Raw genomic sequence first — 27,337 nt, 5'->3', positions numbered from 1 at the left:
CGGGGCGGGGCGAGAGGAGAGAGCGCAGGGGCGGAGCCGGGCTGGGCTGGGGGCGGGGCCTGGGCGGGTCGGGGGCGGGGCCTGGTGGTGTTGGGGGCGGGGCCAGAACGTCTTGGGGGCGGGACTGAGCTGTGCTGGGGGCGGAGCCCTGGTCTGGGGGCGGGGCCTGGCGGGCAGACGGGGCGGGGGCGGCACCGAGCGGGACAATGGCGGGGACAGGGGACACACGGACACGGGGGGGACATGGGGGGTACAGGGGGGACACACCGGGGGTGAACACAGCGGGGAATGGGGGTAGGCACAGCGGGAGATACAGAGGGGGATACACGGGTGGGGGCACACGGGGACACGCATGGGGGGCACACGCTGGGGGTAAACACGAGGACATCCACGGAGGGACACGCAGGGAGTACACGGGGGAACGCGGGGTTCAGATGTGGGGACACACGGGGGAGACAGGGGGAAACACGGGGGGCACAAGGCCACACAGTGGGGGCACACGGGAGGACACATGAGGGGCACCTGTGGGAGCACAGGGAGGGGGGGACACGCTGGGGACACGCTGGGGACACCCGTGGCGCACTCAGGGGTGGGGGCACACGGAGCAGGTGGCACTGGGGGGCACCCAGGGGGAAACTGCGCTTCTCACCCGCGGGAGACCCCCGGGGTCAGCTCCGGACCGCTCCCCCCCGTGTTTGGGGGTCCCATGGAGGGGCGGGGGTCCTGCGGCGGGCACAGCCCCCAGTGTGCCGGGGGGGGATGAGTCAGGACCGCTGCCTTCCCCCGGGTGGGGGGGGGAACAGAGCAGGAAGGGCACGGGGAGGCTGGACCTGTGCCGACCCCCTCCCCAGCCTCCCCCCCAGCCCCGTCCTGCTCCCCCCGCCGTGAATCAGCATTTTGGGGGGGTTCATTCCCAGGGCTGCGTCCCCCCCTCCGTGCCGTCCACCTTAAGAGCTGCGGGCGGCTCCACCTTAAGGCGGGGGAGGGGGCGCAGGGGGGGGGCGCCCCCCACCCCCTGGTCCCGGGGCTGCAGTGGCGACAGCAGCGGTCACAGGAGCGGCGACAGCGGCAGCAGCGGAGCGTCAGCCCCGCCCGGCGCCGCCTCCCGCATCCTGCAGCCCGCAACCTGCATCCCTGAGCAGCATCCTGCATCCCTGAGCAGCATCCTGCATCCCGCAGCGCGGGCAGCATCCTGCGTCGCTGGGTACCACCCTGCAGCTCTGAGCAGCATCCTGCATCCCTGAGCAGCATCCTGCATCGCTGGGTACCACCCTGCATCCCTGAGCTGCATCCTGCATCGCTGGGTACCACCCTGCAGCTCTCAGCAGCATCCTGCATCCCTGAGCAGCATCCTGCATCGCTGAGTACCACCCTGCTGCGCTGAGCAGCATCCTGCATCCCTGAGCAGCATCCTGAGTCCTTGGGTACCACCCGCTATCTCTGAGCAACATCCTGCATCCCTGGGTACCACCCGGGCAACATCCTGCATCCCTGAGGAGCATCCTGCATCCCTGAGCAGCATCCTGCACCCTCGGGTACCCCTGGGCACCCCCGGGTACCATCCTGCGCCCCGGTGTCCCCTGACCCCCGGGCTGTGAGCAGCTCCCCCGCCCCCCAGCACCAGCCGCCCCCTTGGCCCCCCGTCTCGACGCCCCCCGACCCCCGCCATGGCCGAGCCCAGCTCCGAGTGCAGCATCAAGGTTCTGTGCCGGTTCCGGCCCCTCAACCAGGCCGAGATCCTGCGGGGGGACAAATTCCTGCCCGTCTTCCAGGGGGACGACAGCGTCGTGGTCGGGGTGAGTCAGTGCGGGGGGCGCGGGACCCCCGGGATTGGGGGGGGGGGGTGTCCGGTGTCCCCATTTTGAGGGGGCAGAAGCTGAACCTGTTACTGGGGGGGTGGGGAGCGCTCCTGGGTGTGGCCGCTGCCTCCCGGGACTCTCCCCGTGCCCCCCCCTCCTCCAAGGCTCCCGGCACTCCCAGTTTGCCCAGTACGGGGGGGGAGGGGAGGGTGTGTTTACAACCAGCGGAACCGCCCTGACCCCCGGGGGGGGGACACGATCGGCCCCCAAAGCAGCGGGGGGTGGGGGGGGGTTGCCGCAGATTCCCCCCCTCCCCCTCGCGCTGCGGCCCTGCCCTTTGTTAGGGGGTTCGGCCGGGAGATGGCTGAGACCCCCAAAATATCCCCACCCCCACCCCTCCATAACGCCCCCCTTGATTGGGGGGGGCAGCGATGGGGGGACAACGGGGTGTGGGTGCGGGGGGGCGTGGGTGGAAGGGTCCGTGGATGGGGGGGGGGCAGTGGGTGATGGGGTCAGTGGATTGGGGAGGGTCCGTGATTTGGGGGGGCAGTGGATGGAAGGTCCGTGTTTTGGGGGGGGTCAGTGGATGGGGGGTCAGTGGATGGGGGGGCAGTGGATGGAAGGTCCGTGTTTTGGGGGGGTGGGTCAGTGGATGGGGGGTGCGTGGGTTTGGGGAGATCCGTGGACAGGGGGTATCCTTTGAATGCGGGGGGGGTCCGTGGGTCCGGGAGGGTCCGTGGATGGAGGAGGTCCGTGTTTTGGGGGGGGTCAGTGGATTGGGGGGCAGTGGATGGAAGGGTCCGTGTTTTGAGGAGGGGGGGGTCCGTGGCTGCAGAGGGATCTGTGGATGGGGGGATGCCCTGGAATGCGGGGGGTCCTTGTTTAGGGGATCTGTGGCTGGTGGGGTCCGTGGATTTGGGGGGTCCGTGGCCGCAGAGGGGTCCGTGGATGGGGGGGGTCCGTGGATGGGGGGGTCGGTGGCCGCAGAGGGGTCCGTGGATGGGGGGATGTCCCGGAGTGCAGGGGGTCCCTGTTCAGGGGATGTGTGGATGATGGTGTCCATGGATGGGGGGATCTGTGGCTGGGGGGATGTCCCGGAATTCGGGGGTCCCTGCTCAGGGGATGTGTGGATTGGGGGATGTCCCGGAGTGCGGGGTCCCTGCTCAGGGGATGTGTCGCCGGGGGTGTCGCGGTGCGGCTGTGCCGGCGCAATGCGGGGTGACGAGGGCTGCGGGTGCGGGGGGAGGTGCGGGGCTGGCGCTGCGGGCTGGGGGTGCGGGGCTGGGGGCGGTGGGGTGGGGGTGGGGGGGATACGGGGGCAGGGGGGGATGGGGGTGCGGGGGATGCGTGACCGGCGGCGGGCGGGGCTGCGGGGGCCGGGGGGGCCGGGGACAGCGCGGGCTGTTGTCACCCGCTGTCCCCATGTCCGTGTCCCCCCGAATCTGTGTGTCCCCGTGTCCCTGTGTCCGTGTGTCCCTGTGTCCCCGTGTCCCTGTGTCCGTGTGTCCCCACGTTCCCATATCCCCGTGTCCCCCCGAATCCGTGTGTCCCCGTGTCCCCGTGTCCGAGTGTCCCCACGTCCCTGTGTCCGTGTGTCCGTGTGTCCGTATGTCCCCATGTCCCTGTGTCCATGTGTCCGTGTGTCCCCACGTCCCCATATCCCCATGTCCGTGTCCCTCCGAATCCGTGTGTCCCCGTGTCTGGGTGACCCCGTGCCCCCATGTCCCCATGTCCCCGTATCCCTGTGTCCCTGTGTCCCTGTGTCCCTGTGTCCGTGTGTCCCTGTGTACATGTGTCCCCATGTCCGTGTGTCCCCATGTTCCCATGTCCCCATATCCCCATGTCCATATCCCCCCGAATCTGTGTGTCCCTGTGTCCCTGTGTCCATGTGTCCCTGTGTCCGTGTGTCCCTGTGTCCGTGTGTCCCCATGTCGGCTCCGAGGGACTGAGGGGGTCTCGGGGGTCTCTGGGAGTGAGGCGGGGTCTGGGGGTGTCTGTGGGGGACGTGGGGTCCTTGGGGGGGGTCTAGGGGGGTCTCTGGGGGTACGAGGCTCTGTGGGGATGGATGAGATCTTGGGAGGTGGAGGGCTGAGGGGTCTGGGGGGGTCCACACGGGACTGGAAGGTCTGTGGGGTGCCCGGGGGTCTATAGGGGTCTATAGGGGGTCTATAAGGGGCCTATAGGGAGCTGCGGGGTCTTATGGGGGCTAAGGCAGCTCATGGGTGTCTGGGGGGTCTGTAGGGCAGCTGAGGGGTCTGTGGGGTCTGTAGGGTGGCTGAGGGGTCTGGGGGGTCTGTAGGGTGGCTGAGACGCCTATGGGGGTCTCTGGGGGTCTCTGGGGGCCTAGGGGGGTGTGGTTTATATAGAGGGGTCTGTGGGGGTCGATGAGGGATTTGGGGGCCTGTGGGGGAGCTGAGTGCTCTGTGTTGGGGGGAGGGGAGTGTAAGGGGGGCTGGGGGGGTCTCTGAGGGGGCAGAGGGGTCCTTGAGGGTTCATGGGGCTGTGGGGGTCTCTGGGGATCTGTGGGGAAGTCTGGAACGTTCTGGGGTGTGGGGAGTGGGGTCTGTGTGGCTGTTGGGGGCTGGGCCCTTGAGTGGGGGCTGTAAATTTGGGTATGGGGGGGACAGAGACCCCAAACCCTCCCAGAGACCCCAAACCCTCCCAAGGACCCCAAACCCTCCCAGAGACCCCAAACCCTCCCAGAAACCCCAAACCCTCCCAGAGGCCCCAAACCCTCCCAGGGACCCCAAACCCTCCCAAGGACCCCAAACCCTCCCAGAGACCCCAAACCCTCCCAGAGGCCCCAAACCCTCCCAGAGACCCCAAACCCTCCCAGAAACCCCAAACCCTCCCAGAGGCCCCAAACCCTCCCAGGGACCCCAAACCCTCCCAGAAACCCCAAACCCCCCCAGAGACCCCAAACCCTCCCTCCCAGAGACCCCAAACCCTCCCAGCGACCCCAAACCCTCCCACCCCCCTTACCGGGACTCACTGGAGCTGACTGGACCCTGCCCTGAGCCTGGCACAGCCCCAGCGCTCGGGGGGGTCACTCTGTGTCCCCTGTGACCCCTGTGTGTGTCCCTTTGTGTCCCCTCAGGACAAACCTGTGTGTCCCTTTGTGTCCCCTCAGGACAAACCTGTCCTGTCCCTTTGTGTCCCCTCAGGACAAACCTGTGTGTCCCTCTGTGTTCCCTCAGGACAGACCTGCCGTGTCCCTTTGTGTCCCTTTGTGTCCCCTCAGGACAAACCTGTCCTGTCCCTTTGTGTCCCCTCAGGACAAACCTGTGTGTCCCTCTGTGTTCCCTCAGGACAGACCTGTGTGTCCCTTTGTGTCCCCTCAGGACAAACCTGTGTGTCCCTTTGTGTCCCCTCAGGGCAAGCCCTACGTCTTCGACCGCGTGTTCCCCCCGAACACCACGCAGGAGCAGGTGTACCACGCGTGTGCCATGCAGATCGTCAAGGGTGAGGGGACAGCAGGGGACAGACAGGGGACAGTGTGGGGACACCCTGGGGACACCAGCGAGCGCTGGGCAGGGGCACTCTGGGGGTGTCCAGAAGGCCCTGGGAGCCCTGCACGGCTTTGGGGGGTCACCGAAACCCCCCCGGTTTTTGGGGGGTCCTTTGGGGTCCTGTGGGGGTCCCACAGCCGTGTCCCCCTCCCCCAGATGTGCTGGCCGGGTACAACGGCACCATCTTCGCCTACGGGCAAACATCATCGGGCAAGACCCACACCATGGAGGTGAGGGGCACTGGGGGCACTGGGGGCACTGGGGGCACTGGGGGCACTGGGGCGGCACTGGGAGGCACTGGGGGAGCTCTGGGTGGTTAATGGGAGGCACTGGGAGGCACTGGGAGGCACTAGGGGGGCACTGGGTGGTTACTGGGAGGTTACTGGGAGGCACTGGGGGGCACTGGGGGCACTGGGTGGTTACTGGGTGGTTACTGGGTGGTTACTGGGTGGTTACTGGGGGGTTACTGGGAGGCACTGGGCGACCCTGGGAGGTACTGAGAGGCACTGAGAAGCACTGGATGGTTACTGGGGGGCACTGGATGGTTACTGGGGGGCACTGGATGGTTACTGGGTGGTTACTGGGTGGCGCTGGGAGGCACTGGGAGCACTGGGGGGACACTGGGGGCACTGGGAGGCGCTGGGAGGTTACTGGGCGGCACTGGATGGTTACTGGGGGGCACTGAGAGCACTGGATGGTTACTGGGTGATTACTGGGAGGCACTGGGGCGGCACTGGGTGGTTACTGGGCGGCACTGGGTGGTTACTGGGAGGCACTGGGCGGCACTGGGAGCACTGGGTGGTTACTGGGAGTACTGGGCGGCAATGGGAGGCACTGGGCAGCACTGGGAGCACTGGGAGCACTGGGAGGCACTGGGAGCACTGGGAGCACTGGGAGCACTGGGAGGCACTGGGAGCACTGGGCGGCACTGGGAGCACTGGGAGGCACTGGGTGGTTACTGGGAGTACTGGGCGGCACTGGGAGGCACTGGGAGCACTGGGAGCACTGGGAGCACTGGGAGGCACTGGGAGCACTGGGAGCACTGGTTTCTCCCCCCCCGCCCCAGGGGAAGCTGCACGACCCCCAGCAGATGGGGATCATCCCCCGCATCGCCCGCGACATCTTCAACCACATCTACTCCATGGACGAGAACCTGGAGTTCCACATCAAGGTGGGCACTGGGAGCACTGGGAGCACTGGGAGGGGGCACTGGGAGCACTGGGAGGTTACTGGGATGACACCCAACCCCCCCTGACCCCCCCATCCCCCCCCCCAGGTCTCGTACTTTGAGATTTACCTGGACAAGATCCGGGACCTGCTGGACAGTGAGTGGGGGATACTGGGGGGACTGGGATGGGGGACTGGGGGACACTGGGAGGTTACTGGGAGGTTACTGGGAGGCACTGGGAGGCACTGGGAGGTACTGGATGGTTACTGGGAGGCACTGGGAGGCACTGGGAGGTTACTGGATGGTTACTGGGAGGCACTGGGAGGCACTGGGAGGTACTGGATGGTTACTGGGAGGCACTGGGAGGCACTGGGAGGCACTGAGAGCACTGGATGGTTACTGGGAGGTTACTGGGAGGCACTGGGTGGTTACTGGGAGGCACTGGGAGTCCCGAGGTCACTCCCTCCTCCCTGTCCCCGCAGTGACCAAAACCAACCTGGCCGTGCACGAGGACAAGAACAGAGTGCCCTACGTGAAGGTGGGGGATGGGGGGGGGGATGGGGGGGGAATGGGCTGGGGGATGGGCTGGGGGTCCCGAGTGGGGGATGGGCTGGGGGGGGGTCCCGGGGGTGTCCCCGATGGGGGTTGGGTTGGTGGTCCCGGGGGATGTTGGGTCGGGGGTCGCGCCGGGGCTCCCCCTGACCCCCCCTGCCCATCCCCCCCCCCCCAGGGCTGCACCGAGCGCTTCGTGTCCAGCCCCGAGGAGATCCTGGATGTCATCGACGAGGGGAAATCCAACCGGCACGTGGCTGTCACCAGTGAGCGACAGGGGACACGGGGGGACACGGGGGGGGGGATATGGGACATGGGGGGGACACGGGACACAGGGACATGGGGGGCATGGGGGACATATAGACATCCGACGGGCACTGGCTGTCACCAGTGGGGGACACGGGGGGACAGGAGGGGGACATGGGGGGACACGGGACATGGGGGACATGGGGGGGACACGGGACATGGGGGACATGGGGGGGACACGGGACATGGGGGATATGGGGGGGACACAGGGGGACATAGGACATCCAACCGGCACGTGGCTGTCACCAGTGAGCGACAGGGGACACGGGGGGACACGGGGGGACAGGGGGGGACACGGGGGGGACATGGGGGGACACGGGACACGGGGACGCGGGGACACAGGGGGGACATAGGGCATCCAACCGGCACGTGGCTGTCACCAGTGAGGGACAGGGGACACGGGGGACATACAGGGGACACGAGGGGACACGAGGACGTGGGGAGGACACGGGACATGGGGGGACATGGGGGACATACAAGGCATCCAACGGGCACGTGGCTGTCACCAGTGAGGGACACGGGGACACGAGGGGACACGGGGGGACAGGAGGGGGACACGGGGGGACACGAGGGGACATGGGAAATGGGGGGACAGGGGGGGACACGGGGACACGGGGGGACAGGGGGGGGACAGGGGGGGGACACGGGGGGACACGGGACATGGGGCGGACACGAGGGACATGGGAAGACACGGGGGACATACAAGGCATCCAACCGGCACGTGGCTGTCACCAGTGAGGGACACGAGGGACACGGGGGGACACGGGGGGTCACTGTGGGGTCTGGGAGGGGTTTTGGGGTGCAGGGGGACACTGTGGGGGTGTTTCCCGTTTTTGGGGTGCTGTGTGGGTGCACTGCCCGTTTTTGGGGTGCTGTGTGGGTGCACTGCCCGTTTTTGGGGTGCTGTGTGGGTGTTTCCCGTTTTTGGGGTGCTGTGTGGGTGTTTCCCGTTTTTGGGGTGCTGTGGGTGTGTTTCCCGTTTTTGGGGTGCAGTGGGGATGTGTTTCCCGTTTTTGGGGTGCAGTGTGGGTGTGTTTCCCGTTTTTGGGGTGCTGTGGGGGGGCACTGCCCGTTTTTGGGGTGCTGTGTGGGGGTATTTCCCGTTTTTGGGGTGCAGTGGGGGTGTGTTTCCCGTTTTTGGGGTGCAGTGGGGGTGTTTCCCGTTTTTGGGGTGCTGTGGGTGCACTGCCCGTTTTTGGGGTGCAGTGGGTGTGTTTCCCGTTTTTGGGGTGCAGTGGGTGTGTTTCCCGTTTTTGGGGTGCAGTGGGGGTTCTCTGCCCGTTTTTGGGGTGCCCCAACGCGTGCCCGTCCCGCAGACATGAACGAGCACAGCTCCCGCAGCCACAGCATCTTCCTGATCCACATCAAGCAGGAGAACGTGGAGACCGAGCAGAAACTCAGCGGGAAACTTTACCTGGTGGATCTGGCGGGCAGCGAGAAGGTGGGGACACCCCAAAGGTGGGGATCCCAAATGGGGGGGACCCCAAAGGTGGGGAATCCCAAAGGTGGGGACACCCCAAATGGGAGACCCCAAATGTGGGGACACCCCAAAGGTGGGGACCCCAAAGGTGGGGAATCCCAAATGTGGGGATCCCAAATGTGGGGAGATCCCAAATGTGGGGGGATCCCAAAGGTGGGAGGACCCCAAAGATGGGGAGACCCAAAGGTGGGGAGACTGCAAATGTGGAGACCCCAAAGGTGGGGACCCCAAATGTGGGGGGACCCCAAAGATGGGGAGACCCGGAAGGAGGGGAGACCCCAAATGTGGGGGAACCTGAAATGTGGGGAATCCCAAATGTGGGGGGACCTCAAAGGTGGGGAGGCTCCAAATGTGGGGACCCCAAAGGTGGGGGAACCCCAAAGGTGGGGGAATCCCAAAGATGGGGAACCCCAAAGGTGGGCAATCCCAAATGTGGGGAGCCCCAAAGGTGGGGAGATCCCAAAGGTGGGGAATCCTAAAGGTGGGAACCCCAAAGGTGGGGGAATCCCAAATGGGGGGTAAACCCAAATGTGGGAGAACCCGAAATGTGGGGAATCCCAAATGTGGGGACCCCAAAGGTGAGGACCCCAAATGTGGGGGGGACCCAAAGGTGGGGGAATTCCAAATAGGGAGGGACCCCAAAGGTGGGAGAATCCCAAAGGTGGGGGAACTCCAAATGGGGGGACCCCAAAGATGGGGAACCCGAAATGTGGAGACCCCAAATGTGGGGAATCCCAAAGGTGGGGGAACCCCAAATGGGGGGACCCCAAAGATGGGAGACCCGAAATGTGGGGGGACTCCAAATGTTGGGGACCCCGGAGCTGTGGGACTGCAGAGGGGTTCAGGGGGGTGCTGGAGGGGCGGGGCCTGGGGAGTTCATGGGGTTTGGGGGGCATTGGGAGGAGTCCACGGAGGTTGGGGGTTATTGGGATTTTGGGCATTATTGGGATTTGGGGGCCTTTGGGAGCAGTCCATGGAGTTTGGGGGTTATTGGGATCATTGCAGGACTGTGTCTGGGGCAGTCTGTGGGGTTTTAGGGGGACATTGATGCTTTGTGGGGCACTGGAAGGGGGGGCTCTTGAGGGGTCAGTGGTTTTTGGGGTCAGTATTTTTGGGGTCAGTGTTTTTGGGGTCAGTGCTTTGGGGTCACTGTGCTTTGGGGTCAGTGTTTTTTGGGGTCAGTGTTTTTTGGGGTCAGTGTTTTTGGGGATCAGTGTTTTTGGGGTCAGTGTTTTTGGGGATCAGTGTTTTTTGGGGTCAGTGTTTTTGGGGTCAGTGTTTTTGGGGTCAGTGTTTTTGGGGATCAGTGTTTTTTGGGGTCAGTGCTATTTGGGGTCAGTGTTTTTGGGGTCAGTGTTTTTTGGGGTCAGTGTTTTTGGGGTCAGTGCTTTGGGGTCAGTGTTTTTGGGGTCACTGTGGTTTTTGGGGTCAGTGCTTTGTGGGGTCACTGTGCTTTGGGGTCAGTGTTTTTGGGGTCAGTGCTATTTGGGGTCAGTGTTTTTGGGGTCAGTGCTTTGGGGTCAGTGTTTTTGGGGTCACTGTGGTTTTTGGGGTCAGTGTTTTTGGGGTCACTGTGGTTTTTGGGGTCAGTGTTTTTGGGGTCACTGTGGTTTTTGGGGTCAGTGTTTTTAGGGACCCTCCTGGTTCAGGATTTTCAGGCTGGGCTGCAGCTCTCTGCTTTGGGGTGCAGCTCTCTGCTTTGGGGTGCAGCTCTCTGCTTTGGGGTGTCCCCACCGGGGTCCCCTGGCTGGTGCCATCCCCGGGTGGGGGCTGGGCCCGTCCCTGGGAGGGGTCCCCGGGGTGGGGGAGCACAGGGGGGTCCGGGGGGTCCCTGAGCCCCCTCCCCTCCCTCCCCAGGTGAGCAAGACGGGGGCTGAGGGAGCCGTGCTGGACGAGGCCAAAAACATCAACAAATCTCTGTCTGCGCTGGGCAACGTCATCTCTGCGCTGGCCGAGGGCACGGTGAGACCTGGGACCCCAGCCCCACTTTGTGTCCCTCAATTCGGGGGTCCTGGGGGCGCCCCGCACCCTCCCCTCTCCTCATGTCCCCCCAGGGGAAGGGGCGATGCTGCTGAGCCCCTCCCCCCATTTCGGCTTCTCAGTGTCCCCCCCGCGGTGGCACCCTACTGAGCCCCCTGTCCACCCCGTGTGTCCCCCCGAGCCCCCTGCCCACCCTGTGTCACCCTACTGAGCCCCCTGCCCACCTCGTGTGTCCCCCCGAGCCCCCTGCCCACCCTGTGTCACCCTACTGAGCCCCCTGCCCACCCCGGGCCCCCTGTCCCCATGTGTGTGTCCTCCTGGAGACATCCCCTGCCCTCCCTGTGTCCCCAGCCCGAGCCCCCTGCACCCATGTCTGTCCCCCTGAGCCCCCTGTCCATCCCGTGTGTGTCCCCTGGGGACATCCCCTGCCCTCCCTGTGTCCCCCCGAGCCCCCTGCCCCCACCCCGTGTGTCCCCAACCCGAGCCCACTGCCCACCCCGTGTGTCCCCCCGAGCCCCCTGCCCTCCGTGTGTCACCCTACTGAGCCCCCTGCCCACCCCGGGCCCCCTGTCCCCATGTCTGTCCCCCTGAGTCCCCTGCCCTCCCCCTGTATGTCTCCCTGGGGACACCCCCTGCCCCCCATGTGTCCCCAACCTGAGCCTCCCTTGTCCCCCGTGTGTTCCCCTGAGCCCCCTGCCCCCCGTGTGTTCTCCTGGGGACATCCCCTGCCTTCCCTGTGTGTCCCCTCTCCGAGCCTCCCGTGTGTCCTCCTGGGGACACCCCCTGTCCTCCCTGTGTCCCCAACCCGAGCCCCTCTTCCCCTCCCGTGTGTCCCCCCGAGCCCCTTGCCCACCCTGTGTCCCCAGCCCGAGACCCCTGCCCACCCCGTGTGTCCCCCTGAGCCCCCTGCTCAGCCCCCGTGTGTCCCCCTGAGCCTCCTGTCCCTATGTGTGTGTCCTCCTGGGGACACCCCCTGCCCCCACCCCGTGTGTCCCCCCGAACCCCCTGCCCCCATGTCTGTCCCCCTGAGCCCCCTGCCCTCCCTGTGTCCCCCCGAGCCCCCCACTCCCCGTGTGTCCCCCGAGCCTCCCTTGTCCCCCCTGTGTCCCCGTCTCTCGTGTCCCCTGAGCCCCCCGCCCTGTGCTCCCCCGGGTTCCTGTGAGGGTCCCCCCGGTTCCTGTGGGGTCCCCCCGGGTTCCTGTGGGGTCCCCCCGGTTCCTGTGGGGTCCCCCCTGACTCTGCCCCTCCCCCCGCAGAAGGCGTACGTGCCCTATCGCGACAGTAAGATGACGCGGATCCTGCAGGACTCGCTGGGCGGGAACTGCCGCACCACCATGTTCATCTGCTGCTCCCCCAGCAGCTACAACGACGCCGAGACCAAATCCACGCTCATGTTCGGCCAGAGGTGGGGGCTGGGGGGGGGTCCCGAACCTCCCTGCACCCCCCGAACCACACTCGTGTCCGGAATGGGGGGTCCTGGAACCCCTGAACTCACGTTCATGTCCGGAATGGGGGCCCCAACTCCACCCCCCACCCCCGCCTCTGCCCCAAGTGCCCCCCTGGATTCGCTGCCCCCCAACTCCATCCCCAGAGCCCCCACGAGTGCCCCCCATGTACCCACGGCACCCCCCCCCCTCCCAGCTGCACCCCCGGACCTGTTCCAGCCCTGCTGCACCCCAATAACACCTGCTGTACCCCAATAACACCTGCTGTACCCCAATAACATCTGCTGCACCCCAACATTCCCTGCTGCACCCCAATAACACCTGCTGTACCCCAATAACACCATCTGCACCCCAATAACACCAACTGTACCCCAATAACACCTGCTGTACCCCAATAACATCTGCTGCACCCCAACAGCCCCAGCTGTGTCCCAGCCACTCCCCAGTGCCCTCCAGTGCCCTCTGGGGGCTGCTTTGGGGTCCCCGGGCGGGGGAGGGGAGTGGGGGGCAGTGACCCCTGCAGTGACCCCACAGTGACCCCTGCAGTGACCCCGCAGTGACCCCACAATGACCCCTGCAGTGACCCCAGCAGTGACCCCACAGTGACCCCACAATGACCCCTGCAGTGACCCCTGCAGTGACCCCAGCAGTGACCCCACAGTGACCCCACAGTGACCCCTGCAGTGACCCCGCAGTGACCCCACAGTGACCCCACAGTGACCCCGCAGTGACCCCTGGCGTGCCCCGGTGAGGGGAGCAGGGGGTGCCACTCCCGGTGTCCCCCCAGGGCCAAGACAATCAAGAACACGGCGTCGGTGAACCTGGAGCTGACGGCCGAGCAGTGGAAGAAGAAGTTTGAGAAGGAGAAGGAGAAGAACAAAGCGCTGAGGGAAACGCTGGCGCGGCTGGAGGCAGAGCTGAGCCGCTGGAGGAGCGGTGAGGGGCACCCCGAGGTCTGGGGGGACACCCCGAGGTCTGAGGGAGGGGACCCCATCCCACCCCCCAGCCCCCCCAGAGCCCCCCAGGCCGTGTCCTTCACTGGGGAGGCCGAGCTGAGCAGTGAGGGGACCCCCACATCTGGGGGGAACCCCGAGATTTTGTCACAGTGGGGTCCCAGGGGGCAGAGTGGGGGTCCCAGGGGGCAGAGTGGGGGTCCCAGGGATCAGAGCGAGGGTCCCAGGGGTCAGAGAGGGGGTCCCAGGGCTCAGATTTGGGGTCCTAGGGGTCAGAGTGAGGGTCCCAGGGGTCAGAGAGGGGGTCCCAGGGCTCAGATTTGGGGTCCTAGGGGTCAGAGTGAGGGTCCCAGGGGTCAGAGAGGGGGTCCCAGGGGTCATGGTGGAGTCCTGGGGTTCAGATTGAGGGTCCCAAGGATCAGAGTGAGGGTCCCAGGGGTCGTGGTGGAATCCTGGGGTTCATTGTGGGGGTCCTAGGGGTCGTGGTAGGGGTCCCAGGGGTCAGAGTGGGGGTCCCAGGGGTCAGAGTGGGGGTCCCAGGGGTCACAGTGGGGGTCCCAGGGATCAGAGTGGGGGTCCCAGGGGTCAAAGGTGGGGTCCCAGTGGGGGTCCCACGGTTCAGTGTGGGGGTCCCAGGGGTCAGTGTGGGGGTCCCAGGGGTCACAGTGGGGGTCCCAGGGGTCATGGTGGGGTCCCAGGGATCAGAGTGGGTTCCCAGGGTTCAGTGTGGGAGTCCCAGGGGTCGTGGTGGGGGTCCCATCGGGGCTGCCCCCAGGTTTTAGGGTCCCCCCACCCTCGATGGGGACACCCCTGAGGCTGAGCCCCCCCAGGCGAGGCCGTGCCCGAGACGGAGCAGCTGAACGAGGCCGAGACCGAGGCGGGCCCGGGCGAGGGGCAGGGCGAGGGGCAGGGCAGTGTCCCCGAGGAGCCGGCCCTGAACGACAACAGCTCCTCCATCGTCATCCACATCTCGGACGAGGAGCGCCACAAGTACGAGGAGGAGATCCGCAAGCTCTACAAGCAGCTGGATGACAAGGTGGGCACTGCTGGCCGGGTGGGGACCCCCGGGACCCCCCAGACCTGCTGGGGACCCCGGGGACACCCCAGACCTGCCCGGGACCCCCCAGACCTGCTGGGGACCCCCGGGACACCCCAGACCTGCTGAGGACCCCCCCAAACACCCCCGAGCTCCCCAGGACCTTTGGGGACCCCTCCAGACCTGCCGGGGACCCCCCAGCACCCCTGAGCCCCCCAGAATATTTGGGGATCCTCTTCTAGCACCCCTGAGCTCCCCAGGACATTTGGGCGCCTCCCAGACCTGTCGGGTGCCCCCCCAGCACCCCCGAGCTCCCCAGGATATTTGGGGATCCCCCCCAAGCACCCCTGAGCCCCCCAGGACATTTGGAGACCCCCCAGTCTGCCCAGGGACCCCCCCCAGGACTTTTGGGACCCCCTGGCAGCTCCCAGACCCCCCCAAACCCTGGGGTGACCCCTGGGGACCCTCCTGTGCCCCCCAGGATGACGAGATCAACCAGCAGAGCCAGATCATGGAGAAGCTCAAGCAGCAGATGCTGGACCAGGAGGAGGTGAGGGTCCCACCCCCACCCTGGAGTCTGAGTGACCCCCCTGGAGCCCCCCCAGAGCCCTGGCACCCACCTGGGACCCCAACCCAGACCCCCTGAGTGCCTGGGAGCCTCCAAAATCTGACCCTGGGACCCCACTGTGACTCCTGGGACCCCACTGTGACCCCTGGGACCCCACTGTGACCCCAAAGTGACCCCTGAGACCCCACTGTGACCCCTGGGACCCTGCCATGACCTCTGGGACCCCTCTGGACCCCACCATGACCCCACCATGACCCCACCATGACCCCTGGGACCCTGCCATGACCTCTGGGACCCCCTCTGGACCCCACCATGACCCCACCCTGACCTCACCATGACCCCACCATGACCCCTGGGACCCCGCCATGACCTCTGGGACCCCTCTGGACCCCACCATGACCCCACCATGACCCCTGGGACCCCCCACTCTGACCACTGGAACCCCACCATGACCCCTGGGATCCCACCATGACCCCACCATGACCCCACCATGACCCCTGAACCCCTTTGGGACACCCACGATGACCCCACGATGACCCCACCATGACCCCTATGACCCCACCATGACCCCACCATGACCCCCCCATGACCCCCCATGACCCCCCATGCCCCCCGGTGTCCCCGGCAGGTGCTGGCGGCGGCGCGGGGCGGGGGCGAGGCGGCGCGCCGGGAGCTGGCGGCGCTGCGGGCCGAGCACGGCGCGGCGCGGGCCGAGGTCACCGAGGTGCTGGCGGCGCTGGAGGAGCTGGCCCGGAGCTACGACCGCAAGGCCCAGGAGGCCGAGGACACCGGGCGCCACAACCGGCGCCTCGCCGACGAGCTGGCCCGCACCGAGGTGGGAGAGACACCAGGAATGGGGATAGCTCAGGGGGGAGAGCGTGGGGCTGGGCTGGGAGCACAGCGGGGAAATCAATGGGGAAATAATGGGGAAACCAACGGGGAAATAATGGGAAATCAATGGGGAAACCAACTGGGAATCAGTGGGGAAATAACAGGGAAATCAATGGGAAATAACAGGGAACCAGAGGGGAAATAATGGGGAAATCAGTGGGGAGATAACGGGAGATCAATGGGGAAATAATGGGAAACCAATGGGGAAGTAACAGGGAAATAATGGGGAAACCAATGGGGAACCAATGGGGAACCAGTGGGGAAATAACAGGGAAATCAATGGGAAATCAGTGGGGAAATAACAGAGAAACCAACTGGGAACCAGTGGGGAAATAACAGGAAATCAATGGGAAATAACAGGGAAATAATGGGGAAATCAATGGGAATTCAACAGGAAACCAATGGGAAACCAATGGGAAATCAATGGGAAATCAATGGGAAATCAGTGGGAAATCAATGGGGAAATCAGTGGGAAATCAATGGGGAAATCAGTGGGAAATCCATGGGAAATCCATGGGAAATCAGTGGGGGAATCAATGAGAAACCAATGGGAAATCAATGGGAAATCAGTGGGGAAATCAATGGGAAATCAATGGGAAATCAATGGGAAATCAATGGGGAAATCAGTGGGGAAATCAATGGGGAAATCAATGGGAGATCAATGGGAAATCAGTGGGGAAATCAATGGGAAATCAATGGGAAATCAGTGGGGAAATCAATGGGAAATCAGTGGGAAATCAATGGGAAATCAATGGGAAATCAATGGGAAATCAGTGGGAAATCAATGGGAAATCAATGGGAAATCAATGGGGAAATCAATGGGAAATCAATGGGAAATCAATGGGGAAACCAATGGGAAATCAGTGGGGAAATCAATGGGGAATCAATGGGGAATCAATGGGAAATCAATGGGAAATCAATGCGAAATCAATGGAAAACCCAACTGGGCCCCTCCCCCAGGCCCAAACTGGGACTCCCAAACCCGAACTGGGATCTGTGACCCCAGGAAACCCCAAACCAGGAACCTCAGACTTGGGAGCCCCTTAACCCCAAACTAGACCCCAAAAGGGGACTCCCCATCCATCAAACCCCACCCCAAGAGATCCCCCCAGCCAGAACAGGGGATCCCCCCTGCTCCAACGTGTGCCCAAACTGGGGAGCCCTGCCCTTCAACTGGGATGGAACTGGGGAACCCTGCCCTCCAACTGGGATGGAACTGGGGAGCCCTGCCCTTCAACTGGGATGGAACTGGGGAGCCCTGCCCTTCTACTGGGATGGAACTGGGGAACCCTGCCCTTCAACTGGGATGGAACTGGGGAACCCTGCCCTTCAACTGGGATGGAACTGGGGAGCCCTGCCCTTCAACTGGGATGCCGCTCCTGAGGCACCCCATGGGTGGGATCTTGGGGTGCTGGGGGTGGCTCAGGGTTACTGAGGGGTGCTGGGGGTGCCAGGATGGGCGGTACTGAGCAGTACTGGGCGGTACTGGACGGTACTGGGCGGTACTGGGCGGTACTGGGTGGTACTGGGCGGTACTGGGAGCTGGAGGTGCCAGACTGGGGCGGGCTGTGCTGGGCTGGAGGGGACCTGGGGGTGCCAGGGGGGGCTGGGGGGGGCACAGGGGGTGCCCAGGACGTGCTGCTGTACCCGGACCGTGAGGATTCGGGGTGCCACCATTCCCTGGTGGCACAGGGGTGGCACAAGGGTGGCACAGGGGTCCCGGGGGATCCGGGTGCCGCTGTCCCCGGTGCCAGCCCAGCCCCGGCGGTGTCGCAGGCCACCACTCTGTCGCTGGAGTCGGAGCTGTCGCGGGCGCGGGAGCTCGGGGGGCAGCAGCGGCGCCGCGCGGCCGAGGTGCTCAATGGGCTCCTGCGGGACCTGAGCGAGCTCAGCGCCCTCGTGGGCAGCGGCGACATCAAACTGGTGAGGGGCAGGGGACACGGGGGGCATGGGGGACACGGGGGGAACAGGGGACATCAAACTGGTGAGGGGCAGGGGACACGGGGACACAGGGACACGGGGGGCACAGGGGACATCAAACTGGTGAGGGGCAGGGGACACGGGGACACGGGGGCATGGGGGACACGGGGGGAACAGGGGACATCAAACTGGTGAGGGGCACGGGGACATGGGGACATGGAGACATGGGGGGCACGGGGACACGGGGGACACGGTGCGGGGGGTGTGTGCCGTGTGGGATGTCCCCTGCCATGTGCTGCATCCCTGCCGTGCCTGTGCCACGCTGTGCCCGCGCTGTGCCCGCTGTGCCCGATGTGCCCGTGCCCTGTCACACCCAGCAGTGCGCTGTTCCTGTGCCGTGTCCATCCCGTGCCCATTCCATGTCCCCGTGATGCCCGTGCCACCACACCCCTGTGTCACACCTGCCCCGTGCCAGGCTGTGCTGCCTGTGCCACGCCATGCCCACACCATGTCCCTGCACTGCCCACGCCATTCCAAGGTGTTTGAAGTGACCGTGCCACACACACGTGGTGCCACCACCACTGTGGATCCCTCTACAGTGCCATCCATGCCATGTGTGCCATCCCTGTGTGCCATCCCTGTGTGTGACATCCCTGTGTGTGCCATCCCCGTGTGTGCCATCCCCGTGTGTGCCATCCCTGTGTGTGCCATCCCTGTGTGCCATCCCTGTGTGCCATCCCTGTGTGTGCCATCCCCGTGTGTGCCATCCCCGTGTGTACCATCCCTGTGTGTGACATCCCCGTGTGTGCCATCCCTGTGTGCCATCCCCGTGTGTGCCATCCCCGTGTGTGCCATCCCCGTGTGTGCCATCCCTGTGTGCCATCCCTGTGTGTGCCATCCCTGTGTGCCATCCCTGTGTGCCATCCCTGTGTGTGCCATCCCTGTGTGCCATCCCTGTGTGTGCCATCCCTGTGTGTGCCATCCCTGTGTGTGCCATCCCCGTGTGTGCCATCCCTGTGTGCCATCCCTGTGTGTGCCATCCCCGTGTGCCATCCCCGTGTGTGCCATCCCTGTGTGTGCCATCCCCGTGTGTGCCATCCCCGTGTGTGCCATCCCCGTGTGTGCCATCCTCGTGTGTGCCATCCCTGTGTGTGCCATCTCTGTGTGTGACATCCCCGTGTGCCATCCCTGTGTGCCATCCCTGTGTGCCATCCCCGTGTGTGCCATCCCCATGTGCCATCCCTGTGTGCCACCATGCCATGTGTGCCATCCCCGTGTGTGCCATCCCCACATGCCACACCCGTGTGCTGGCCATGCTGCGCTGTGCCCATGCCACTCCTGTGTGAGGTGCACACCTGTGTCCTGCCATGCCACTCCTGTGTGGTACACACCTGTGCCATGCCGTGCTGTGCCATATCTGTGTGAGGTACACACTTGTGCCATGTTGTGCCATGTTGTGCCATGTTGTGCCATGCCATACCTGTGTGTGCTGCACACCTGTGCCGTGCCGTGCCGTGCCGTGCCGTGCTGTGTGTGGTACACACCTGTGCCATGCCGTGCTGTGCCATGCCGTGCTGTGTGTGGTACACATCTGTGCCGTGCCGTGCTGTGTGTGGTACACACCTGTGCCGTGCCGTGCCGTGCCATGCCCACCTTTCCCTCCCTGTGCCCGCCGCCCTGCCCAGCCGGTGGAGGTGAGCGGGGCCATCGAGGAGGAGTTCGCGGTTGCCCGGCTCTACATCAGCAAGATCAAGTCGGAGGTGAAGTCGGTGGTGAAGCGCTGCCGGCAGCTGGAGAACCTGCAGGTGGAGTGTCACCGCAAGCTGGAGGTGACAGGGCGCGAGCTGTCCTCCTGCCAGCTCCTCATCTCCCAGGTGCGCCGGGGCCGGGGCGGTGCCGCTGCTGCCACAGGGGTTTGGCTCCAGGGTTTGGCTGCTCGGAGTTTTGTGTCCCCGGGATTTTGTGACACCAGGGTTTGGCTGCTCGGAGTTTTGTGTCCCCGGGATTTCGTGACACCAGGGTTTGGCAGCTCCAAGGTTTGACAGCTGAAGGCTTTGGTGTCCCCAGAATTTGGCAGCCTGGGTTCTGTCACCCAGGTTTTGGTGGCCCCAGGGGTTGGTTTCCCAAGGCTTTGGTGACCCCGGATTTTGTAGCCCCGGGTTTGGTGGCACGAGAGTTGATTGGTCCTGGAGTTTGGTGCCCCTGCGGTTGGTGCCCCCAGGGCTCGGGGGGCACAGAGTTTGTGGCTCCAGGGGTTTGGTGACCCTGGGTTTGGTGTCCTGGGGGTTGGACTCCCCTGTTGGTGGCTCTGGGCGTGCCAGGTCAGGTGCCCTTGGGGCTGTTGGGGTGCTCCTGGGGTTAGGGGTGTTGGGGGTGTCCAGGGTGGTGTCCCCGCGGGTGTTGGGTGCGGGGGCGTCCTGGGGCCGGGGGTGCCGGTGCCCCCCAGGCCGGGGCTGAGCTCGGTGCCGGTGCCGCTGCAGCACGAGGCCAAGATCCGCTCGCTGACCGAGTACGCGCAGAGCCTGGAGCTGCGCAAGCGGCACCTGGAGGAGGCGCACGACGCGCTCGGGGAGGAGCTGGCGAGGCTGCAGGCGCAGGGTGGGGGCACGGGGGGCTGGGGACGGTGCGGGAACACGGGGGTTTGGGGACATGGGGGGAATCTGGGGGCACAGGGGGGTCTGGGGACACGGGGGGACACGGGGGGAGTCGGGGGGCACGGGGGAGCGGGGTCTGGCGCGGCTGCAGGCTCAGGGTGCACAGGGGGCTGGGGACGGTGCGGGAACACGGGGGGTCTGGGGGGCACAGGGGGAGTCTGGGGGCAGGAAAGGAGCCGGATCTGGCGCAGCTGCAGGAGCAGGGTGGGGGGCACAGGAGGGTGGGGGGAGTATGGGGGGGCCGGGGGCACAGGGGTTCAAGGGAATGGGGGGAGAATGAGGGGACACAGGGGGGATTGGGGGGTGCCCAGCGGGACTCGGGGGCTGAGGGGTCCCTGTCCCCTGGGTCCCACAGAGGCCGCTCAGGGGGCGGCTCGGAAGCAGCGGGAGCAGGATGAGACCCAGGACACGGACGAGGTCAAGGTGAGGGGTGTGGGAGGGGGGCACAGCCACCCTGGGGGGCTCAGGGGGTCTCTGAAGGGTGTGGGGGGCAGCTGGGGTGTGTGACATGTGCTCGAGGTGCACCCTGGGGTGCTGGGGGGTGCTGGGTGACCCTGGGGGTCTGTGGGGTATTGAGGCGTGCTGGGGAAGTTGGGCCGTGTTGGGGTCTCACTGAGGCTGGGGGGAGGGTGTGGGGGTCTCTGGAGGTATTGAGGTGTTTGGGGTCTCTGGGGAGTTGGAGTGTGGGGTGTTGAGGTGCCCGGGGGATGTTGGGGTTCCAGGGGGTGTTGGGGTCCCGGGGTTTTGGGGTCCCGGGGGTGCCGGGGGGGTGTTGGGGTCCCGGGGTGTTGAGGTGCCCGGGGGATGTTGGGGTCCCGGGGGATGTTGGGGTCCGGGGTTTTGGGGTCCCGGGGGTCCCGGGGTGCCCCAGCTGAGGCGCTGTCGGGCACAGGCGGCGCTGGAGCTGCAGCTCGAGAGCCAGCGCGAGGCTCAGCACAAGCAGCTGGCGCGGCTGCGGGACGAGGTCAACGAGCGGCAGAAAACAATCGATGAGCTGAGGGAGTGAGTGACTGACCCGGCCCTGACCCCCTGACCCCGGCCCTGACCCCCTGAACCTGCCCCTGGTGCTGACCTCAGCCCTGTCCCCCTCCCCTCCCCCCCTGCCCAGCCCTGTCCCTTTCCTGACTCATCCCTGGAAGGATGGACACTGGGGCAGGCAAGGACTGTCCATCGGTCTGTCCATCCCTGCCCCCATTTCTGTCCATCCCTGGCCTTTGTCCATCCATCCATCAGTCTGTCCATCCCTGACCCCGTGTCTGTCCATCCATGGCCCCCTGTCCATCCATCTGTCCATCCCCTGCTCTCCCCATCCATGTGTCCATCCCCCACCCAGCCCTGACCTCTGACCCCGACTCTTGTCCTGTCCATCCATCTGTCCCTGCTCCTGTGTCCGTCCATCCATCCATCATCCATCCATCATCCATCCATCCATCCATCCATCATCCATCCATCCATCATCCATCCATCCATCCATCCACCCATCCATCCACCCATCCATCCATCCATCCATCCATCATCCATCCATCCATCATCCATCCATCATCCATCATCCATCATCCATCCATCATCCATCATCCATCCATCATCCATCCATCCATCATCCATCCATCATCCATCATCCATCATCCATCCATCCATCCATCATCCATCCATCATCCATCCATCATCCATCCATCATCCATCCATCCATCCATCCATCATCCATCCATCACCCATCCATCCATCATCCATCCATCCATCCATCCATCCATCCATCCATCCATCCATCATCCATCCATCACCCATCCATCCATCCATCATCCATCCATCCATCCATCCATCCATCCATCCATCATCCATCCATCATCCATCCATCATCCATCCATCATCCATCCATCCATCCATCATCCATCCATCCATCCATCCATCCATCCATCATCCATCATCCATCCATCATCCATCCATCCATCCATCATCCATCCATCATCCATCCATCCATCCATCCATCCATCATCCATCATCCATCCATCCATCATCCATCATCCATCCATCCATCCATCCATCCATCCATCCATCCACCCATCCCTGTCCCGTGTCTGTCCATGCCTGACCGTGTCCGTGTGTCTGTCACAGCCAGAACCAGAAGCTGGAGCTGGAGCTGGAGCGGCTGCGGGCGGAGCACGAGGCGCTGCGGGCGGAGGAGCGCGCCAAGGCTGCGCGGCTGCAGGAGCTCACGTGAGACCCCCAGGACCCCGACAGGGGCCTCTGGGGTTCTCCTGGGGACCCCAACCCAACCCCCGGGGCTCCCTGGGATTCCCCTGGGTACCCCCACCCCACCCCTGGGGCTCCCCGGGATTCCCCTGGAGACCCCAACCCCAGAACCCACCAGGGGCTCACCACAGGACCCCAACCCCATCCCCTGTCACTGTGCTGACACCAGCACCCCCAAACCCCAAGAGCCATCCTTGGGACCCTAAACCTGACCCCCAGAGCCCCCCAGAACCCCCTGACATCCCCCAACCTTCAAGTGACCCCAAATTTGGGAGGTTCTCCAGCCTTGGGGTGACCCCTTAACCTTGGAAGGACTCCTCCATTCTTTGGGTGCCCCTCAAGCTTGGGGTGACCCCCCCAAATCCAGGGTGCCCTCCCCTCCTTATGTTGACCCTCTCCACTCTTGGGTTCCCCTCCCCAAACCCGGGGTGTCCCCCTGGACTGAGCCCCCCTAATTTTGGGGTCCCTGCCCCCCAGGCTCCTCTACGAGCGCCATGAACAATCCAAGCAGGACCTCAAGGGGCTGGAGGAGACCGTGGTAGGTGGGGGAGGGGCTGGGGGGTCTGGGGGGGCTCAGGGGAGCCTGGGGGGGTCTGGGGGTCCCCGTGCACCCCCTCACTCCCTGCCCCCCCAGGCCCGTGAACTCCAGACCCTCCACAACCTGCGCAAGCTGTTTGTTCAAGACGTCACGACTCGAGTCAAGAAAGTGAGGGGGGAAAAAGGGGAGACAAATGGGGGGTGGGAAGGGAAGGGAAGGGAAGGGAAGGGAAGGGAAGGGAAGGGAAGGGAAGGGAAGGGAAGGGAAGGGAAGGGAAGGGAAGGGAAGGGAAGGGAAGGGAAGGGAAGGGAAGGGAAGGGAAGGGAAGGGAAGGGAAGGGAAGGGAAGGGAAGGGAAGGGAAGGGAAGGGAAGGGAAGGTTTCCCAGTGGGGGGATCTGGTTCTGACGGGGGTCCCCGTGCCCCCAGAGCGCAGAGCTGGAACCCGAGGACAGTGGGGGGCTCCACTCCCAGAAGCAGAAGATTTCCTTTCTTGAGAACAACCTGGAGCAGCTTACAAAAGTTCACAAACAGGTGCGCAGGGGGGGCACAGGGGGGACGGACAGGGGGTCTCGTCCCCACCTCCGGTTCTGCAGCCTCCCCTCGCTGTCCTGGTGCCCCCCATGCCATCACCCCAGCGCCCTTTCCCCCCTGCCCCCCATCCCTGTGTGCCCAGGTCCCCCATGCCGGGTGTCCCCTCGCTGATGCCGGCTCTGTTGCCCCTCCCCAGCGGATCTCTGGGTGTCTCTGGGATCCCCTCCCGGCACCCACGCAGGGGGAATCTCCCCCACTGCCCCCGGGGAGGGCAACAGACCCCACCCAGTGTCCTCTGCCCCCCTGGAACCCCCCGGTGCTCTGATCGGCACCTTCCTGCCTGCCCCACCCTGCTCTGGAGCCCCTCCCTCACTCCCTGCAGCCCCCCCTCCCTGACCCCCAGCACAGCCCCACTGCTGCACCGGGCCATAGGGGCACTGCTGGGGCACCGGGACCCCCACCTAGGGACTGCTGGGGCACCGGGACCCCACCCAGACACTCCTGGCAGCACCGGGACCCCACCCAGACACTGCTGGGGACACCGGGACCCCACCCAGACACTGCTGGGGGCACCGGGACCCCACCCAGGGACTGCTGGGGCACCGGGACCCCACCCAGGGACTGCTGGGGACACCGGGACCCCCACTCAGGCACTGCTGGGTCCGGGGGAGCTCTGGGGCACCCCGGGGCTGCCCCCCCCGCTGTGGGGCTGCAGTGACTGGGCCGGTGCGTGCCTGGTGCCGGGACCGGAACCGGAACGGGTCGGTGCCAGTGCCGGTACCGATGTGTGCGGATGTTGGTGCCGATGTGTGTGGGTGTCGGTACCGGTGGCTGTGGATGATGTGGTTGTGTCGGTGTGTGTGGATATCCGTGCCGATGTGTGCGGATGTCGGTACCGGTGCCGCTGTGTGCAGATGTCGGTACTGGCACACTCCGGTTCCGGTGCGTGCAGCAGGGCCGGTACCGGCGGCTGTGGATGATGTGGCTGAGTCGGTGTGTGCGGGTGGGTGTCGGTGCCGGTGCCGGTGCCGGTACTGCCGTGTCGCACAGCTGGTCCGTGACAATGCAGACCTGTGAGCCCCGGGCTGGGGCGGGTCGGTGCAGCCTGGGGGGGGTCCCGGCGGAGTCCCGGGGGTGTCCCGGTGCCGGTGCCGGTCCCAGCGGGGTCCCGGAGCTGTCCCGGTGCCGGTGGCGGTACTGCCGTGTCGCACAGCGGGTCCGTGACAATGCAGACCTGTGAGCCCCGGGGTGGGGCGGGTCGGTGCAGGCTGGGGGGGTCCCGGCGCGGTCCCGGCGGGGTCCCGGCGGTGTCCCGGTGCCGGTGCCGGTACTGACGTGTCGCACAGCTGGTCCGTGACAATGCAGACCTGCGCTGTGAGCTTCCGAAGCTGGAGAAGCGGCTGCGCGCTACGGCTGGGCGAGTGCAGGCCCTGGAAGGGGCGCTGAGAGCGGCCAAGGAGGGAGCGCGGCTCGACAAGCGCCGGTACCAGCAGGAGGTGGAGCGGATCCGAGAGGCCGTGCGGGCCCGGGGGGCGCGGCGGGGACCCGGAGCCCACATCGGTACGGGGGGCACGGCGGGCACCGGGACACGGCGGGCACCGGGACACGAGGGGCACCGGGACACGGGGGGCGTGGGGGATGCAGGGTGGGCACAGGAACAGAAGTGCAGGGTAGGCACAGGTGCAGGGTGCACCTGTACGGGGTGCAGGATGGGCACAGGGGGTGCAGGGGGTGTGGGAGTGCACGGTGGGCACCGGGACAGGGGGGGCACCGGGACACGGGGGCGTGGGGGATGCAGGGTGGGCACAGGTTGAGGGGTGCACCTGTACGGGGGTGCAGGGTGGGCACAGGGGGTGCAGGGGGTGTCGGAGTGCAGGGTGGGCACAGGTGCAGAGTGGGCACAGGTGCAGGGGGTGTGGGGAATGCGAGCACATGGGGAGTGCAAGGGGGTGCCCAGGGTGCAGGTACAGGGGTGCACAGGTGCAGGTGTGCAGGGTGGGCACAGAGAGGTACAGAGGTGCAGGGTACGAGGGATGCACCTGTACGGGGGTGCAGAGGGTGTGGGGGTGCGGGGTGGGCACAGGGGGTGCATAGCATGGAGTGGAACTGGGTCCTGGGGTGCAGGGTGGGCACAGGTACAGGGGTGCACCTGTACAAGGATGCAGGTTGGGCACAGGGGGTGCAGGGGGTGTGGGGACTGCGAGCACATGGAGGGTGCAAGGGGGTGCCAAGGGTGCAGGGTGGGCACAGGTGCAGGTGTGCAGGGTGGGCACAGGGGGTGCACAGCATGGAGTGGAAGTGGGTCCTGGGGTGCAAGGTGGGCACGGGGGGTGTGGAGGGCACTTTGGGCGGTGCTGGGGCTGCCGCCCCCTGTACGGGCAGAGGGTCGGGCCCTGGGGGTGTCCCAGGCTCTGGGGGCGCTCCCTGGGAGTGTCCAGTGCCACCCAGCGCCCCTCACCCCCCCCGTGCCCCCCCAGCCAAGCCGGTGCGGCCGGGCCAGGTGCCATCACCCACCGGGCTGAGCTACACCAACAGCCTGTTCCAGGGGTACCCCGGGGGCGGCCCCCTGCCCGGCCCCCACGGCCTGTGAGTGCGGACGGGGGGAGGGGATGGGGGGTCCTGGAGGGCGGGGCGGGGGGGGCACAGGGGGTGTGGGGGCGGGGAGGATGGGGGGAGGGGGGTGGGGGGCGTGGGAGGGTCCCGGGGTGGGGGGGTGCAGGGGTGGGGGGGCAGGCACAGGTTTGGGAGGGGCTGGAGAGGGGGCAGGGCACGAGGGGGTCTCTGTCCCTCACGGTCTCTGTCCCTCACGGTCTCTGTCCCCCCCTGTCCCTGTGTCCCCCTCCCCAGCTTTGCCAGCGGCCCCCCCACGCTCTCCAGCAGCCCCCCGGACTCCTACCAGCAGCTCAACGTGGATAATGGTGAGGGGGGTCCTGGGGGGTGTCCCCGGTTTTGGGGTGGTGCCACGGGGGTCGGGGTGTCCCCAAACGCCACCACTGGAGCTGCTGCTCTTCCTTGCAGGGAACGTGACAGACATCAATGACAACAGGTGAGTGGGGGGTGGGATCTGGGGGGGTCTCGGGTGCGGGGGGGGCCCGGCTGACACCCCGTGTCCCCAGGAGTGACCTGTCCTGCGCCTGTGAGGCCGAGGAAGCGGCCAAGCTGTTCCCCCTGCGCCAGGAGACGGCGGCCAGTTAATGTCCCCAAGGTACGGGACCCCCTCCCAGGGGACCCCCGGGGATCCCCCCCATTCCCGGGGTGTCCCTCGGATGTTCCCACGCTCCCCGCTCCGATCCTGCAGGGTCTGGGGTCCCCCCCCCCATCCCTGGGGGACACTCGGACCCCCCCAACCCGCGTGTCCCCCCCAGGTCCTGCCAGACCCGGCTCCGCTCGCATGTCCAGGTGTCACCCGTGTCCTGTGCTCGTGCCACGCTCGCCCCGTGCCGGGGGGGCCGCCCCCCCCCCACCAGGACCCCCCCGGGACCCCCCAATTCCAGGGTGGGGGCGGGGCCGGGGGCCGCCCGAGCTGCCTTAACGCGGACCTGGAGAATGTCCCCAATGTCCCCAATGTCCCCAATGTCCCCCCCCGGCCCGGCCCCCCCGCACCCCCCGGCTCCCCTCGCTTGGCATCTCGGCTGTGCCCCCCCCTCCACGGGACCGTTCTGGCCTGGGGGGTCCCCCCGTGTCCCCCCCGTGTCCCCCCAGCGCTGCATGTCCCGCCCGGCGCGGCCGGAGGTGAAATAAAGCTGGAGAGGCTGA

General features: G+C 65.8%; 1 protein-coding gene across 1 annotated transcript; it reads left to right on the top strand.

Moving 5' to 3' along the window:
- The first annotated feature begins 1,021 nt into the window (after window positions 1-1,021).
- On the top strand, window positions 1,022-27,337 carry KIF5A (kinesin family member 5A). The gene is made up of 29 exons (XM_033083171.2): window positions 1,022-1,796; window positions 5,174-5,261; window positions 5,465-5,538; window positions 6,375-6,479; window positions 6,585-6,633; window positions 6,959-7,014; window positions 7,207-7,294; window positions 8,651-8,775; window positions 10,672-10,776; window positions 12,051-12,199; window positions 13,027-13,175; window positions 14,023-14,228; window positions 14,710-14,778; window positions 15,425-15,631; window positions 17,464-17,610; window positions 19,293-19,481; window positions 20,088-20,205; window positions 20,617-20,684; window positions 21,154-21,263; window positions 22,374-22,475; window positions 22,989-23,049; window positions 23,146-23,217; window positions 23,477-23,581; window positions 24,928-25,141; window positions 26,059-26,167; window positions 26,429-26,499; window positions 26,600-26,627; window positions 26,698-26,786; window positions 26,947-27,337. The coding sequence occupies exons 1-28, from the start codon at window positions 1,668-1,670 to the stop codon at window positions 26,774-26,776; spliced, it is 3,072 nt and encodes a 1,023-aa protein (XP_032939062.1). The 5' UTR covers window positions 1,022-1,667; the 3' UTR covers window positions 26,777-26,786; window positions 26,947-27,337.

The sequence above is a fragment of the Catharus ustulatus genome, chromosome 31, assembly GCF_009819885.2.
Source record: "Catharus ustulatus isolate bCatUst1 chromosome 31, bCatUst1.pri.v2, whole genome shotgun sequence".
Taxonomy (NCBI): Eukaryota; Metazoa; Chordata; class Aves; order Passeriformes; family Turdidae; genus Catharus; species Catharus ustulatus.
This window is presented reverse-complemented; position numbering and strand designations above follow the sequence as displayed.